The 17526-nt window shown below is 52.5% G+C and overlaps 1 protein-coding gene across 1 annotated transcript in view; it reads left to right on the top strand.

Moving 5' to 3' along the window:
• TSHZ3 (teashirt zinc finger homeobox 3) overlaps positions 1 to 17306 on the top strand; it is a 67268-nt gene extending 49962 nt beyond the window's left edge. The window contains exon 2 of the mRNA XM_070498365.1: positions 13649 to 17306. Within this exon, the coding sequence (XP_070354466.1) occupies positions 13649 to 16857 (3209 nt within the window). The 3' untranslated portion in view covers positions 16858 to 17306. The remainder of the gene's footprint in view (positions 1 to 13648) is intronic.
• The last annotated feature ends 220 nt before the right edge of the window (positions 17307 to 17526 follow it).

Genomic DNA, 17526 nt, shown 5'->3' with positions numbered 1-17526 from the left:
TTTATCTTCTTTTTTGGTATTACAAGAAACATTGCTGAGAACACCCTTAAATAGAGAAGGGCTTTTTGCACGTCGGTATTTCTGTAGTATAGGTTCCTAGCTGGGTCAAAGAGCATACATACTTTCAGTTTTGATATATGCTGCTAAACCACCCTCCGTAAAAGGACTGTGACAAGTAACACGCTAGCCAGTTAGCGAGAGCGTGCTCACATTATTTGGTGTTGCTTTAGGTTTCTTTTTTCTCCTTCTCTCTCTCTCTTTTTGAAGGATGGTGAGGTGTTGAGGGTTCTTGAATCTAGTATGAGAAACACCGGAGTCAGACTATATAAACATCAATATGAATTAGTGAGACAGGGTATTTAAAAGGAAAGGTATCATGTGATGCCAGTCAGCCTATAGGCATTATTTATATATTGGTTTGGGGGAAACCTATTTTAATAAATAGAAATGAAGTTGAAATCAATGGGTATTTATATACCCGTCAGAATTATAAAACATTTGAAACTTTGTGTCTTCAAACTGGCTGGGAAGATTACAGCCCTATCCTGGATGCAACCCCTCCAAGTTGTGGTCACTTGTGCAATGGGAGGCTTGGGTGTGTGCTGAGCGAGTATTGGGTAAGTGCTGGTGACTGCTGGCTGAGTACTGGGTGAGTGCTGTGTAAGCTGGGTGAGTGCTGGGTGTATGCTGGCCGAGTGTTAAGTATGTACCAGGTGAGTACTGTCTGGATGCTGGGTGAGTGGTGAGTGTTTGCTGGGTCAGGTCTGGGTGAGTGCTGTCTGAGTACTGGATGAGTCCTGGGTTAGTGGTACTTGGGTACTGGGTAAATACAAGGTGAGTGCTGTCTGGGGACTGGATGAGTACTGGGTGAGTGCTGGGTGTTTGCTGGGTAAAGTCTGGGTCAGTGCTGGGTGAGTGCTGGGTCAGGTCTGGATTAGTGCTGTCTGAGTACTGGATGAGTCCTGGGTTAGTGCTATTTGGGTGCTGGGTAAATACAAGGTGAGTTCTGTCTGGGTGCTGGATGAGTACTGGGTGAGTGCTGGATGAGTCCTGGGTATGCACTGGATGAGTGCTGGGCAAGTGCTAATACAGTGAGGGAAGGGCTGGGCATCTCTGGGGTCACTGGGAGCATCCTCTTTCCAGGTTATCCCTGTGGTCAGAAGATGAGGAACCTTGTCAGGAACTCCTGAGAAACACTCTGCTTAGTGTCTCTGTTCTGTGAGAGGGAGTGAGGTGACATGAAGAGATGTATGTACGGTAGCGGGACACGTGGGGCTGCTTGGCCCTGCATCTGAGAGAACGCAGGAAGCTGGGGGAACTTCTGCCTGAGGTGACGCTGGGCTGTGGCGGTTCTTTCTACGCAGCACCTACCAGCCTCTGTGAGTTGGACCAGGAGCTACTGAGAGTGTTGATCCGCCAGGCTGTGTGCAGCGCTCAGAGGTAAGGGCTGCCTGTGCCCTGCCCCTGTAATGTCTGTGGAGAGACGATTCTTCACATGGTTAGTCGTTGTAGAAACTACAAGAGACAAACGCCAGACGAGCTGTACAAACGAGAATGCCAGTGATCATTCCTTGTATTTCTCTAGAATTTAGGGTTTAAAGAGGACTTGTCCATCCCTTGTTTCATCACTGAGGTTGAAGAGGTCGCATTCAAGAGAGAGGTGAGAAAGGACCTCCTGGGGGAGGTAGAATGAGCAGGATCTTGGAGGGCAGGGAGGAGAGTGTGGAAAGATGGAGCGTGGAACATAGGTGGAAGAAACAGCCTAAGCCAAGGCAAAGCCAAGGGAACACCGTCAGGGAAGGGCAGTGTGTGTCTGAGGGAGGAGGGCAGTGGAACGCCAACTTGGAAGGTAAGGTGAAGCTTGGTTGTGCCGGGCTTTGCACATCAAGCTAAGAAGTTTGTGTGGCTGTGCGCCCTCTGATGCCTTTGTGATCTACGTAACCACGGACATCTTGACCACATGAAAGTAAAGCCTGTGACTCTGACCCATTCATTTTGGTGACACATACGTGTTGGATAAAGGGGTGGACTTTGGGTGGATTGATGGATGGGTGGGTGGATGGACAGAGGGACGGATGGGTAGATGAGCTGTATGAATCAGTTGCCTCCTCCTCCCTGTGAATCTTGATTCCTCTTTCATGAAAGCCATCCGTGTACCTTGCCCTGGATCCAGCTCCTTGGTACTTTGGAGAACAGCCAGTAAGGCCCAGTGAGCATCTGCGTTGTACACATATCGCCCGCTTTGAAGAGGCCCATTGTAAGGACTGCCTCAAATTTTCCCCAACCCATTGCCCTATTTTCAACTGTGGTTTCCCCAGGCTTTGAGATCATTGAGTGTGCAGACAGGCAAGAGTTCCACTTGGTCCCACAGCTGCCTCATTAGGGACCCTGTGAGCATCGCTCTGTCCTACCTCCAGGAGAGCCCGTGCTCCAGAGCTGATGGTGTGTAAGGCACGACTCTTCTCAGCCCCTAGCAGAATTGACCACTGCTCAGCTGTGCAATTTGAGAAGTCCGAGCACATCCCCTGGCCCTGGTAATGCACCCAAGTCCTATTTGCAGCTCTCTAAGATTCCACCAAGGTGAGAGAAGTTGTTCTTTGGATGAAGTTATCCTTCTAATTTATTAGATCCATTGTAAGACTAGGATTTACCATAGGGATTTTGTGGAATAACAGAGAAAAAGGATATAGAGAAAGGGTTCAGACCCTAGACTCTTTACTCCAGGTGGGCAGTGAACTTGGAAATACTGAGCTAAGAAAGAGAAATGGGGATACTACACCCACAGCAAGCTTTACTTCCTGGACCACTCCTGCAGGGACTCACCCTGGCTCTAGAAGCTTGATAGACCATTACTGGTTACCAAGCCGAGCCAACTGGAGTATCACCCTAGACAGCCCCAACCACCACAGGGTGACACTGGATCAAGGTTCTGCCTTCTCAGCTCCCCAGTGGATTAAGGTGATTGAACAACAGAGTGCCTCTCCGGGGCATTGGGAGTGAGAGTATAGGTACCCCGTGGGAGCTGGGTGTTAGGGACTTCCGCTGCAGGTGGGTTTCCTATGTGCTTGAAGTCAAGGACAGAGGGGACTCGGATGGTCCCCAAACTGAGTACTCATTACTCTTTATTATCTGAAGATTTGTCTGAGGCAATGGCTTTGAATGTGACTATGTCCTTTGTACGTTTATTTTTCTTTGTGGTGGGGTTAATCCCCAAATGATAGCGGAGCCTGTCCCCCAGAAGCAGCGGGTTGAGTGTGATTTTAGAGCTGAGGGAGCCAGCTTTCCTCTCTGACCTGGGGAGCCCTCCAGCTTCCTGGCCGCCTCTTCATCTGAGCCTTCTCTCCCTTGGGGAGGGTCTGCGAAGGGACGGGAGGTTTTTCGGGGGGCTACTAAGATGCCAAATGAGGCTCTTTCATTGCAACGAGAATCCAAAGAGAGAAGCCTCGGGCATGTCTTTCTCAGTCTGGTGGTGGGAGCTCCATGTTTGGCTTCTGGAGGCCCCTGGCCACGTCTGGAGGAGCAGGCCTTGGCCCGGATGCCGAGTCTCCCCAACAGGCTGGGGTTTCCAACAGCTGGGAGGTGTCCCCTGGACCTGGCTGTCACTGGCCTCGCGGAGGATCAGCAGCAGCCTGTTATGGCCTGAACCACCAATGGGCACTGGCTCTGCTGAAGGGCGACGGTGCCTTCTGCACGCTGACTTGATTCACCAGTCAGCAGCGCCATGCTTTTTTTGGCACGAGAGCGTCGCAGCTTTATTAACACAGTGACACCCACTGAACAAGCATTCATCTCGCACATTACATCACATTAACGTGTACAAAATTAATATTCCTGACCTTGCTGGTGGGAAGAACAATCAATCTGGGGAGGTTGTCATCCCAAGCAGCCAGCCTTCTGGAGAAGTCCTGACCATTAGAGCTTCAGCCACCATTTTCTTCCCCTCAGAGCCAAGCCAGGCACTCCTAGCCTCTCTGCCCGGCTTTGGCCCTTTGGGGATTCTCCTGCTTCCTGGAAAGTTCCAGTGCCCAGCAGGGATGCTGCAGAGGCCCCTGGTCTCCCTGGTACCATCCAAGAATGCCTATCTCTCTCGCCAGAGGCTGTGACCTCTGTCACCCCAAAAAGCTTGAGTGACATATCTTGTGACTGCAGGTGCCCAGGTGCCTGGGTGGAGAAAGCTCATGTTCTCTGCTGGTTAGTGACCTGCCAGGTACCAGCCATGAGCATGCCTTCTCTGGAATCCATTTCCTCTCTCTGCTGCTTATATAAGGTCCCAACAGAGGCCCAGCAGCTCAGTCTAATCACCTTGGTATTACCCAGCACATGTAGCTCAGCTCCCCTCCACTGCATCACTCACTTCTTTCTGCCGTTTCCTCACTCTTTTGGCACAAAAAGGAAATCCTGCATCAGTGCTGCTCCTCTGAGCCGCCTCCCAGTCAGCAGCCACAGGATGTCCACCGTCCCCATCTTCACCTTCCACAGGACCCGAGTCTCGGGATGCTGGGAGCTGCCTACAGGGTGAGTGTGTGTGGTCGTTGCCACCCCGCTCTAAGCACCCTGCCTGTCTCCCGGCCCCTCACACCCTCCAGGGCTCTAGGCAACCCCTTTTATGGGATCTCAGAACACTTGGGGTTAACTCTGGGCCCCAAGTCAGGTGATACCAGACAGGGAAGATGCTGCAGATGTGGCTACACTCACAAAGGAGTCCCCGCCCCCGTCACAATTAGGTGTGCAACATCTTTGCACAGAAGAGAGACGTGTTAAAGATAACCCAGAGGGCAAAGAGTATACGCAGTTCATAAAGCAGAAATCCTTGTGTCAAACGGATGCGTCCGTCTGGATTTTCCAGGTATGTTTTTAACAAGGGGAGATGCACGTGAGGTTTTCTGGAGACTTGAGCTCTTTCCCCCATAAAGAGCGAGGTGACTCAGGATGGAAGCTGACCTGACATGGAGCTGGACTCAGCCTGCAGAAGGTGCCTGGCTGGGGGCCTGGGCGTGGCAGGGACTTTGGCAGCCAGAGGGGTATGAGTGTCTGAGATGGTTGCTCCCACTGCCACTATGCAGAAGGTCATCGGCTCTAAGCACTGCTCCCCAGTGCTTCTGGGAGAATGGGGCATCTCTGTCCTGTAGGGTGGATGTGGTGGGTGGAGCTGTGGGGTGGAGCTGGGCTTGGCCATGCCCCTGTGCGCGTCCTTCCTAGCAGTCCTGAGGATGGGCCTGGCCTGAGGAATACTGATTTTGCCCTTGTTAATCTTTGTCTTTTCCTTGGAAGTGTCCTTTGTGCTCACTCCTTCTGAAGGAAGCCCCTGTCCTGTACCTGGGGGCTGGGGGTGGCAGAAATTGCTCCCCTCCTTCTCGTTTGTGGGGGATGAAACTGGACCTCAGAGACATGAAGCCAGTCCGGGGTCACAGGAAGAACGTGTGGCTGAGCAGCAGCCAAGACCCAGGGTCTCACTGTCTGTGGCATCACTCAGTTTAACTGAAAAAAATGCAACACCAGAACACCAACAAAAGAGCAGGTCCTCCCCCAGGTCCGGGCCGGCACCCTCGTGGACCGCTCTCCACATTGGGCTGTGGGGCTTCCAGGCTATCCTCTGTCGTGACTGGGAGTCTGCTCTGTGCTGGGCCCAGGTGTGGGGGTGGCAGGAGGGATTCAGGTGGTCAGGACACCCCCTGATGATCTTGGCATGTTTCCATGTCTAAGCATGTTCTGAAACAGGGAGGACTCGGGGCTTCACTGAGAGTCTGGGCACGGCGGGTATTAAAACTCAACCTGAATCTGATTCCTGAGACAGGCAGAGTGGCCTGGGCTGGGAGGGGCGGGCGGGAGGAGGGTCTGCAGAGACAGGCATGCGTGAGCCCTGAGCAGGAAGGGGTCAGGAGCACCGAGTCCAGATCTGGCAGCCTTCACAAGACATCCAGTTTCAGACATGTCGCCACGCCTGTGTTCTCAGTTCTGAGTCTCAGATGTGATCGTGCATGTGAGGGCCTGAGAGTGGCCGCTGGGGGTGTGCCGAGGAGGCCCCGGCTCCCCTGGCCAGGCTGGACGCCAAGTGTCCTCCGCCCAGGGCGGCCCCTGATCATCTCTGGGGCGGAAGCTGCCTCTGTCCCCAAGCTGCGTCCACCCGCTCTGCTCACCAGGGTCAGCTGAGCAGTTAACTTCCTTCTTGGTCACCAACTCAGCTGGTTAAATTATCCTTAAAAAATCACCCTGTGTCCTTTGAAAATCTGAGCGCTCAGCGAAGGCTGAGAGAAGGCCCGAGTCTCCGGCCTTGGAACTGACCCACAGCAGCTCCCTGGGGCCTCTCTCCCACGACCAGCTCTGCGCCAGGAGCCCAGCTCCGGCCTCTCTGAGCGCATGGTCCTCGCGCTAGAATAACCTCGTCCTTCCTCTCTTCTGGAATCGCCATCACTGCTTCTCTTTCTCTCCCTGCCTACTTCCCACTCCTGGTGGTCTCTCTGTCTCTGTCTCTCTGTCTGCCTCTGTCTCTCTGTCCCCCGCCCCAGTCCTAATGGATTCCTCTCTTCTTTCCCCATCTCTCTCCTGTTCTCCTCTCTCTGCTCCCTCCCCTCCACTCTCTCCTCACCCTCTGGACACTGGACACTGCCCTGTGCTTCCTCAGCCAGGCCCTCTCCTCGCCGTGCCTCCTCTCCTCTCTCTCCGTCACAGTGTCAGGCTTCCTTGTGAATGAATGACCAGAATCACACAGGGTGCGGGAGGAGGTGCTCCTCTGGGCTAGCTTTACTAGGGAGTGAGGGGAGGTGGAATTAAGAGAATGAAATCCTGACGTTTGCCACAACATGGATGGACCTAGAGGATACTACGCTAAGTGAAGTAAGTCAGACAGAGAAAGACAAACACCATATGATTTCATTTACATGTGGAATCTACAAAACAAAATAAGCAAAGAAAACAAAACAGAAGCGAAAACTCATAGATACGTAGAACAGACTGGTGGCCGCCAGAAGGAAGCGGGTGGAGGGATGGAAGAAATGGGTGAAGGGGATAAGAGCTGCAAACTTGCACTTATAAAAGGAGTAAGTCACGGGGATGTCATGTACGGCGGGGGGAATATAGTCGGTAATACTGCAGTGACTGTGTATGATGACAGGTGGTTGCTGGACTTATCGTGGTGATCATTCGTAATGTATGAAATGTCGGATCACTGTGTTATACACCTAAAACTAGTGCAATATTGAATGTCAACTACACGTCAATAAACAAAAGAAAAGGAATCTGAGGAAGCTTTAGCCAGCACCTAAGGAGTCTTGGGAATTTGAAAACAGAGGGTTATAACTTCAGAAGCTTCATTTCAGCCCAGAAAATGCGAAAATCCGCAGGACAGTTTACCTTGAAATTGCTTCTGGGAGCAGGGCACGGGCCCGCATGCTCTCCTTCCTTGCCACCTCCCTCCCAGGGCCCTCTGCTTCCCTGCCGCCCCCAGCCCCCCACTGGCTGGAGAGTGCAGACCCACAGGGACACCCTCCAGCTCCTTCAGCTCCTCCTTTTGGGAGAGATTCACAACAGAGTGATGAAGGTAATTCCCACTTGCCCAGAAATGAATTCCATTATGCCCCAGCTTACTGTTTTATATTTATATCAAACGTATTAATTTCTTTTTACCTGGTGATTGAGTTTAGCTAATGATGATGATAAATATTAATGAGGGAGCTGCTGGCTCCGACCTCTGATTGTTGCAGTGGGCCAGCTCCTGGCTCCCTGGACGCATCCATCGTCCCCATGGCCGTATCTCAGAAGGATTGAGCACTGGGGAGCCACAGAATGGGACCCAGGACCGTCCTGGAGGAGTGGGCGTGGAATCCCACCGGGGATGGGAGTCAGAGGAGGCTGTGGTGTGGCGGCCCACTCCGCGTCCGTGTCCTGGGACACAGTCCTCACCCCATGCCCCTTCCATGTGAATCCCTCAGGAGTTTAGTCAAGTCCCTTTCTCCCTCCACTGACTCCTCCTGGGGGGTGCCAGCGGTGGGCTTGAGGGTGTCCCATTTGACTTGTCAGATCTCCAGTTTCCTCAGCTGAAAAACGGAGATCATTCTATCTACCTGCCAGGACCAGTGAGAGGACCAGATTCAGTGAATGTGGGAATGGCTCATGGGCATGCACAGATCAGGAGGGTCATTGTTTCTTCATCACGTCACATTCCAGGGGTGCTGGGCTGTGGAACTTTGGAGGAAGATTCTGTAAGCTCGAGAGCTTTAATTTCTCATGACCGTGCGTCTTTACCCAAAAGTCCCACTGGGTTCCGCTCTTGGCAAGTTCTTCGGTTCATCCAGCTGTGTGAAAATGTGTCCTTGGCCTTCAGCTCTGGAGAGATCGATGGCTGTCATGCTGCTTGAAGCTCTTACTTTTCATTGAGGGGAGAGAAGTGGGGGTGCGATAGGGAAGCCGGTGTGGCAGTTCTATGAGGACTCACCTCGTGGAGAGAAACTTCTTCCCCGGGGCAACTTGGGGAAAAACGAAACACTGGCGCCAGTCCGCCTGCGCTTCTGGCCTCCGCTCCCGTGGGTTTCTTTGCGTCTTTGCAGCTGTTGCTCCGGTTTGAATGAGAGCCCCCTCCCCTGACAGTTGAGCTGCCTGCTCTACTGGAGCTGGCTGCAAAGGTTTCAGTCTCATTTCTTCAAGAGAAAAGAGTGAGGATAACGCGTTCTTGGAGAAGGGTCTTCCAGTGTGGGCACAGCCAGCGGCAGCTCCAGTGCAAGGAGAACGCCACCCGGGATGTTTCCTCCACTCTTCCTCAGCGGTGGGTTCTGTCAGCCTCTCCACCCTTGAGGCCCTTCCTCGTGCAGCAGCTCTGCTGGAAATGCTGGTCACTCGCAGAGTTGATCCAGGAAGGACTTTGAGTCAGACCTCAGCACATCTGCTTTGCTCTGGGACCAGCCAGAGCCTGGATCCCTCTAGATGTTTTGGCAACTATGTAGGAGATTTGAAGAAGTCATCTACAGTGTTCATTCATTCATTCCTTCATGCATTCTGTGGATAGGTGTTGAGTGGCCACTCGGGTGCAACAGATATGGGGGGTGCTGGCTGACCACACAAAGCTGACAGTCTGATAGAACGTCCTGGAACAGCTGGCTTAAGCAAGTGATTTCTGTGGTGTGCCCTGTAACAAGGAGGGGGAGGGTGCAAAGAGGACAAATTTGGGGTTGGAGAAAGCCCCCTCCCCCGGACGTTACATTTCACCTGTGGCCCACGGGGGTGGATTGGCCCCCCCTCCCCTTCTTTGCATCTGCCCCAGGATTTCCGGCAATGGAGGCAGCAGTGTGAAGTGAAGAGGGAGAGATGTTGGCACATTCTAGAAGCTGAGAGGCTGGAAGGGAAGCAGGGCCAAGGCGGTGGAGGACTTTGGGGTTGCTTTGAGGAATCCGAGCTTTCTTCCGAGCCTCATGGGAAGTCACTGAGGGTGTTCCACAGGGGTTGATGTGACCGGCCTGCTGATTGACAGTGATCCGGTGGCTTCTGTGTGGAGAACAGAAGGAAAGGCCTCGGGCTGGAGTCGGGGTCATTGAGGAGGAGGGTTGAGAGAGAGCTGGTGGCTCGCCAAGGCTGCTGTCAGAGAGGAGAGAGAAAGAGGACAGATCCTGTTACGACGGCGGGTAACAAGCATCTCGCTGCTGGATGTGACCTCCAACCAACCTCTTTCCAAAGGACATAGCCAGTGTTTGTTTCTTACCTACTGTGTGCAGGACCGTGGGAGTGTAGAATGGGGCCCTTGGCCTCGGAGAATTCAGACAGGAAAATACAGAAAGTGGAATAGGAGCAAGGGATTCCAATAACTGTTGACGGTGGCGCAGCTTCCCAAGGCTCTGCACGATTATCTGTCAGGTCCAAGCAGAGAGGAAGGCCACTGAAGGCCAGCACGTGGGGCCAGCTTCTCATCCATCCCACCTGCCCCCCAGCTGACCTCTCCCTGTCCACTCAGACAGTGAGTGGAGACGGCCAATCTCCCATCCCCTCCTTGCTTGGTCCAGGACATTAACTGTCCCGCTGTCCAGAAGTTCTTCCTTCTGTCCAGCCAGGGACTTTGCTCGTTAGTGTGGAGAAGAGAGGACTGGGAAACTGCTTGATTGCCGAGTGCTTATGAGGAGCCCGTGCGTGGGGGGAATGCCCCAGAGAGAGTGAGTTTACGCCTCAGTTCTTCACCCTTTTCTCAGAAAAGCCAGAAAATGGAGAGGTAGAGAAGGGAGGACCATAGAGGTGCAATGCTGTGTTCTAGTAGAGAAGGGAAAATTGAGGCCCAGAGAAAGAACCTGACGTCCTGCTCAGAGTGCGGCAGCTCACCTGGCATGTGTGAGTGCGCCATCAGAGTTTACAGAAGTAACCCCCTCTGCTGTCTCTCTGGGCCCATCGCCACTTTCTCGCAGTTTTTTGAAGTTCAGTAATCGGGAGTGGCTGTGATATTCCTGGAGGAGTGCAATTATTGCGCAACGTGGGGGAGGATTCGTACTTTGCCCTCCATTTGAACGTGGAGGGAAGAACCAGTGGGTAGAAGTCCTAGGCTCAGCCTGAGGAAATACTTCTCGCCATTGGGTCTGAAAAGACAATGGCTATTTTAATAGGTAGTGAGGTCCCTGTCATGACAGTGTGCAAGTATGCTTGTAAGGAGCCTTGGAAAGCATGACAAGGCCTTGGGTGGGGTGTGGGGTGAGGCCAGTTCTCCCCAGGACCCAGGTCCTCTTGGCGCCAGAGCTTTTTAATTTTCCTCAGAGTAGGATTTTGTTCCCACTGGGGAGGTTGGCCTTACTTTCCTTTCAATATTAATTTCCTCCTCAGTCATCAGACTGATGACCTTCTGATACTCTGTGCGATTTACAAAGTATGTTGGAGTGCACTGGGGCCAGCTTGGGCAGGAGCTGGTAAAAGCAATGATGGTGCGTGCGGGGCTGCACCCCGCGCTGTGTCGAGGCCGCCACAGGATGCCCTGCTCTGGAAGCTACACTGCCCCGGGTGGTTTCCCTCCCTCTTAGCTGGTCGCCTTCAGGCTACAGTGGGCTCTTTCGTGTCCACTGTTGGCCCCTGCTGCTTCTGGTGGCCTCATGTTCTCCCATAGTGGCTTCAGGTAGGGCCATTTCTGATCCCTACGTCTCCCAGACTCAGTTCTATGGGCGCTGTCGCAGAAGCAGAGTGCCCAGCGTTTGGGTTCGCGCTGCAGCCTGTGGTCAGAGGGCCTTCTCCAGGAGGGCAGGGGCTGTGGGATCTGTCCCTGTTTATACGGGACCGTGCTTTTCCTTGTGTCTCAGCTGTAGGGTCACAGGCCGTTGTGCTTTCCTCCTCCCTTCCCAGACTCCGTGTTCAAAACGAGGCCCCCTGGTTGGAAACGTCAGGCCTTCGGGCACCTGGTGTGTGTCTGCAGCTGGTGGGCTGCACCTGGTTAAACCCAGATCTCGCTGCCGTAGCTCGGCTCCGAGAGGAGGGCACAGCAGCCCAGGCGCTCTGACCCAGTCATGCCGTGTGCCCCTCGGCACATCGGGCGGCCAGCTGACTGCTTTGCCCAGGACTGAGAGGACTCCCAGGATGTAGAACTTTCTGTGTTAAAATCAGGAGAGTTCCAGGCAAATTGTGACTCTTGGTCGCTTGGCCCCCAGCTGCCCTCCCTCCAGACCGGCCAGCCCCGTGGGAGGTTGTGAGTCAGCTTGCCACAGTGTGTCGCAAGCCTGGGAAGGTGGAGGAGGAGAGCGAGGCGCGTGTTTTCTTTGTCTCTTCCTATTCCTTTTCCAACAAACGCATTCATCTTCTTCGCCGCAGCCAGCAAAGGAGCCTCCCTGGGCTCTCCCTACTCCTTTTGGCCCTGGCCCTAGGCAAAAAGCTTGTTTGCCATTTTAATTTCTCAACTCTAAGTGCATGGCCTCAAACCGAAGGTGCACCACGGTACTTGACACCTCAGCTGACCGGAGCAGGCAGTTTCTTCTGTCATTTGTAAGGACGTCCCGTGGCTCGAGCACAGGACTCGTGCGTTGTCATTTGCGTGTGAGCAGAAGTGTCCCCGCCTGCACAGCTGATACGGGTGTGTGTCCCTGGCATGCGTTCCCATCCACGTGCAAATGATGGCAGGGTTGAGAGGTCACTCTTGTCTCAGCTTGGAAATCTTGGAACTCAGTGGGGACTTAGGAAGGGAAAAAAAGATCACACTTGACCTGGACGAAAGAGCAAGGGGAAAATATCTATTTGCCTTCAAGGGAACTTATTTGTTTGAGTTATTCCACTGGTTTTTTCTGGTGTGAAATTGATCTGGGGCAAATCTTTAAAGTTATGGGAGTGAATTCTACAAATGAAGCTTCCTTTTCTTTTCTAAGGGTTTTTTAAGCTGCTACACAATTAGCACGGTGGCATCACAGCCACCTAACATACTTCCCCACTGGCCTTTTGAAGCCAACAGGTATTGAATAGCTGACAGGAAGAAGTTCCTTTTTCCCCTCTTCTCTGGCTTAAGATTGTTACTAACCACAGGGATGGCCACGCCTAATTGTTCACAAGACCAGCCCAACTTGGTTTTCAGTGATAGGCAGGCTCCGGGAAGGAATAACCTAAGTCACTCAAATGCAAGAGAATGAAAACAAACCATTTCATTTCGTTAACACAAGTGTTTTCCCGGTTTTGCGTCTCTGGATGTGCGTCTTCTGGAACCCCAGCTGCTCGGCCCTGCCCTCCACCTGTTCGGGAGGCGTGTGCTGGTTTTACATCCCCCGTTACATTGCCTCCAGAAAGGCGGACCCCTGTTGGATGCCCACGAAGCTTATGCTGAGTAAATATTGACAAAGGAGTCTGAAGAGCAAACACTTTGACATTTGTAAGGTCCACTGGAAGGTCTTGTATATATTTATACAGCAGGAGTGAGCACCGCATACCAATTTTCCTGAACTGGTTCTGACATCATTCTGCATGGAGAGTGTGTGCGGGTGGCTGGGAAAGGCTGAGTGTACACGTGGGACACGGGGCCAGTGCTGAGTGGTCATGGGTCAGGGTCTTCCTCCCAACTGGGACAAACCAGCAGCTTCCCTGGTAGGAAACTTTCTCTAAGCTTTTATGAAACCTGCTTTTCCAGAAGGGAGAAAGAAAAAAAGCCACAAAACCTTGTTTTTAATTTATTGCAATTGATGTACTTTCTTTTTACTTTGTAAAAATTTTATTGATGTTTTTGTACTTTATATTTATTAAAGATTGAGCCTCAAAAATGTAATGAGTAAAAAATGCTTGCTTAATTTAAATTGTGAATCTGTCTGTTAAGAAATGCATTAGGGGTAGGAGAAGCATAAGACATATTAATTGACAGACAGGAACTGCTGTCTCTGAGGTTGATACAAGTAATTTATTACTTTAGAAATGAATGCCACCTCCAGAATGTGCTTCATTAATTTCAAATTTAGTTTTAATTTCAAGCTGTTGCCCCTTGAGAAGAATAAGGTGGCAAATTATGTTTGAAGAGCAGATTTTTTTTTTTTTTGCTCCAAAGAAACACCACATTTTAACTATTTAATTTTACAAATAAATGTGCCCGTCTACTTTGCTGCGTTTCCCTGAGAGCCCAGAAAATATTCTAGGTAAGCTCAACACTTACTAATGCCTTTTTTTTCTTTCTCTCCTTGTCCCTGTCTCTCTTCTTTCTATGCCACCTTCCCACCTGTTATCATGGCAGCCTACGTTTCCGATGAGTTAAAGGCTGCCGCCCTTGTAGACGAAGATATAGACCCTGAAGAGAGTACGGCAGATGGGGAGCCCTCGGCCAAGTACATGTGCCCGGAGAAGGAGCTCAGCAAGACCTGCCCCAGCTACCAGAACTCCCCAGCAGCTGAGTTCTCCAGCCACGAAATGGACAGTGAGTCACACATCAGTGAGACCAGTGACCGAATGGCTGACTTCGAAAGTGGCTCCATCAAGAACGAAGAAGAGACCAAGGAGGTGGTGGTCCCACTGGAAGACACCACCGTGTCGGATAGCCTGGAGCAGATGAAGGCCGTGTACAACAACTTCCTCTCCAACTCCTACTGGTCCAACCTCAACCTCAACCTGCACCAGCCCTCCTCCGAGAAGAACAATGGCGGCAGCAGCAGCAGCAGCAGCAGTAGCAGCAGCAGCTGCGGCAGCGGGAGCTTCGACTGGCACCAGAGCGCCATGGCCAAGACCCTGCAGCAGGTGTCTCAGAGCCGCATGCTGCCCGAGCCCAGCCTCTTCAGCACGGTGCAGCTGTACCGGCAGAGCAGCAAGCTCTACGGCTCCATCTTCACGGGCGCCAGCAAGTTCCGCTGCAAGGATTGCAGCGCCGCCTACGACACGCTGGTGGAGTTGACGGTGCACATGAATGAAACGGGGCATTACCGCGACGACAACCACGAGACTGACAACAACAACCCCAAGCGCTGGTCCAAGCCCCGCAAACGCTCCCTGCTGGAGATGGAAGGGAAGGAAGACGCCCAGAAGGTGTTGAAGTGCATGTACTGTGGCCACTCGTTCGAGTCCCTCCAGGACTTGAGTGTCCACATGATCAAAACAAAACACTACCAAAAAGTGCCTCTGAAGGAACCCGTCACTCCTGTTGCAGCCAAAATCATCCCTGCCGCTAGGAAGAAAGCTTCGCTCGAGCTGGAGCTCCCCAGCTCCCCAGATTCCACAGGTGGAACCCCTAAAGCTGCGATGTCAGATACGAATGATGTCCTTCAGAAGAACTCCAACCCTTACATCACACCAAATAACCGGTACGGCCACCAGAACGGGGCCAGCTATGCCTGGCACTTTGAGGCCCGGAAGTCCCAGATCCTGAAGTGCATGGAGTGCGGCAGCTCCCACGACACGCTGCAGGAGCTCACGGCCCACATGATGGTTACTGGCCACTTCATCAAGGTCACTAACTCGGCCATGAAGAAGGGGAAGCCCATCATGGAGACGCCCGTCACGCCCACCGTCACAACCCTGCTCGACGAGAAGGTGCAGTCTGTGCCCCTGGCTGCCACCACCTTCACGTCCCCCTCCAACACGCCTGCAAGCGTCTCCCCGAAACTGAATGTGGAGGTCAAGAAGGAAGTCGACAAGGAGAAAGCGGTGACAGAGGAGAAACCTAAGGAAAAGGAGAAGCCCTGTGAAGAAGAGGAAAAGTACGACATCTCTTCCAAATACCACTATTTGACTGAAAATGACCTAGAAGAGAGTCCCAAGGGGGGACTAGATATCCTAAAATCCCTGGAAAACACGGTGACGTCCGCCATCAACAAGGCCCAGAACGGCACCCCCAGCTGGGGGGGCTACCCCAGCATCCACGCCGCCTACCAGCTCCCCAACATGATGAAGCTGTCTCTGGGCTCGTCGGGGAAGAGCACACCCCTGAAACCCATGTTTGGCAACAGCGAGATTGTGTCGCCCACAAAAACCCAGACGCTGGTCTCCCCGCCCAGCAGCCAGACCTCACCCATGCCCAAGACAAACTTTCACGCCATGGAGGAGCTGGTGAAAAAAGTCACCGAGAAGGTTGCCAAAGTCGAGGAGAAAATGAAGGAGCCGGAGGGCAAGCTTTCTCCGCCGAAGCGGGCCACTCCCTCCCCCTGCAGCAGCGAAGTCAGTGAGCCCATCAAGATGGAGGCGTCCAGCGATGGGGGCTTCAAAAGCCAGGGGGACAGCCCCAGCCCCCAGCGGGATGGCTGCAAGGAGGGGAGCCCCCTGGCAGAGCCAGTGGAGAACGGCAAGGAGCTGGTGAAGCCCATGACTGGCAGCTTGAGCAGCAGCACGGCCATCATCACTGACCACCCGCCGGAACAGCCTTTTGTTAACCCTTTGAGTGCCCTCCAGTCGGTCATGAACATTCACCTGGGCAAGGCTGCCAAGCCCTCCCTGCCTGCCCTTGACCCCATGAGCATGCTTTTCAAGATGAGCAATAGCCTGGCCGAGAAGGCAGCCGTGGCCACCCCACCGCCCCTCCAGTCCAAGAAGGCAGACCACCTCGACCGCTATTTCTACCACGTCAACAACGACCAGCCCATAGACTTGACGAAAGGGAAGAGTGACAAAGGCTGCTCTTTGGGTTCAGTGCTCTTGTCACCCACGTCCACATCCCCGGCAACCTCCTCATCCACGGTGACAACGGCGAAGACATCTGCCGTCGTATCATTCATGTCAAACTCGCCGCTACGCGAGAATGCCTTGTCAGATATATCCGATATGCTGAAGAACTTGACAGAGAGCCACACGTCAAAGTCCTCCACTCCTTCCAGCATCTCCGAGAAGTCTGACATTGACGGGGCCACCCTGGAGGAGGCCGAGGAGGCGACGCCCGCGCAGAAGAGGAAGGGCCGCCAGTCAAACTGGAACCCCCAGCACCTGCTCATCCTCCAGGCCCAGTTTGCCGCCAGCCTGCGGCAGACGTCCGAGGGGAAGTACATCATGTCAGACCTGAGCCCCCAGGAGCGCATGCACATCTCGAGGTTCACGGGCCTCTCGATGACCACCATCAGCCACTGGCTGGCCAACGTGAAGTACCAGCTTCGAAGGACAGGTGGAACAAAGTTCCTCAAAAACCTGGACACTGGCCACCCCGTGTTCTTTTGTAATGACTGTGCGTCACAAATCAGGACTCCTTCCACGTACATCAGTCACCTAGAGTCACACCTGGGCTTCCGGCTACGGGACTTGTCCAAACTGTCCACCGAACAGATTAACAATCAGATAGCACAAACCAAGTCGCCGTCAGAAAAACTGGTGACGTCCTCCCCCGAGGAGGACCTGGGGACCTCCTACCAGTGCAAACTTTGCAATCGGACCTTTGCGAGCAAGCATGCCGTTAAACTTCACCTTAGCAAAACGCACGGGAAGTCCCCAGAAGACCACCTCCTGTATGTTTCAGAGTTGGAGAAGCAGTAGCATTGGCTTTCGGTTAAAATGACTGTAACTTGCTTTGAGGGAAACCATGGCAGGCACCTTAAGGCCCCTCTGTCTCGTTCTTGGCACATGTTCTTCTGTTAACTGCAGAGAATCGCTCTGGGCTGGGCTGTTTTGTATAACTGTACAGTGTTAATAGAGGTGCATACTCAGCTGTTGTTACTGGTAAAATATGAAGGTTGAACCGCAGTGGTAAGTGTTTGGAACTTTGTGTAAATGGGATTGAGTTGTGAGCATCCCTCGATGCTTCAAGCTGCATGCATTAACAGACAGTTTAATTCCGCATTTGTAACGAAGTCGGGCACACTTTTCCCACACGACTCGGGTGTGCTGGCATTTCTCACTCGCCCTTTCATCTTTAGCCCTCTGAGTACTTTGAAGCACTTTTGCATTAATTTGGTTAAAAAATAAAATAAAATAATAATAATGTATGAAGCTCTGTTTTTTAAACTCCTTACCAGCTTAGTTATAATTAATAATACGAACCTCCATTTATGCAGGTCTGCAGGGGTATAACACGCCTTGAAATTTAAAAGAATATTATTTTCACATTGAAACATAGATGTATATATTGTATAGATTTCAGACTCTCTTATGAAAAATGTGATTGTGGTTAAATGACCTTTTTTCCTGCATTTATAGCAACATTGT

Source organism: Equus asinus, chromosome 26 (assembly GCF_041296235.1).
Source record: "Equus asinus isolate D_3611 breed Donkey chromosome 26, EquAss-T2T_v2, whole genome shotgun sequence".
Taxonomy (NCBI): Eukaryota; Metazoa; Chordata; class Mammalia; order Perissodactyla; family Equidae; genus Equus; species Equus asinus.
The sequence above is the reverse complement of the archived record's forward strand: the minus strand, read 5'-3'. Positions and strand labels throughout refer to the sequence as shown.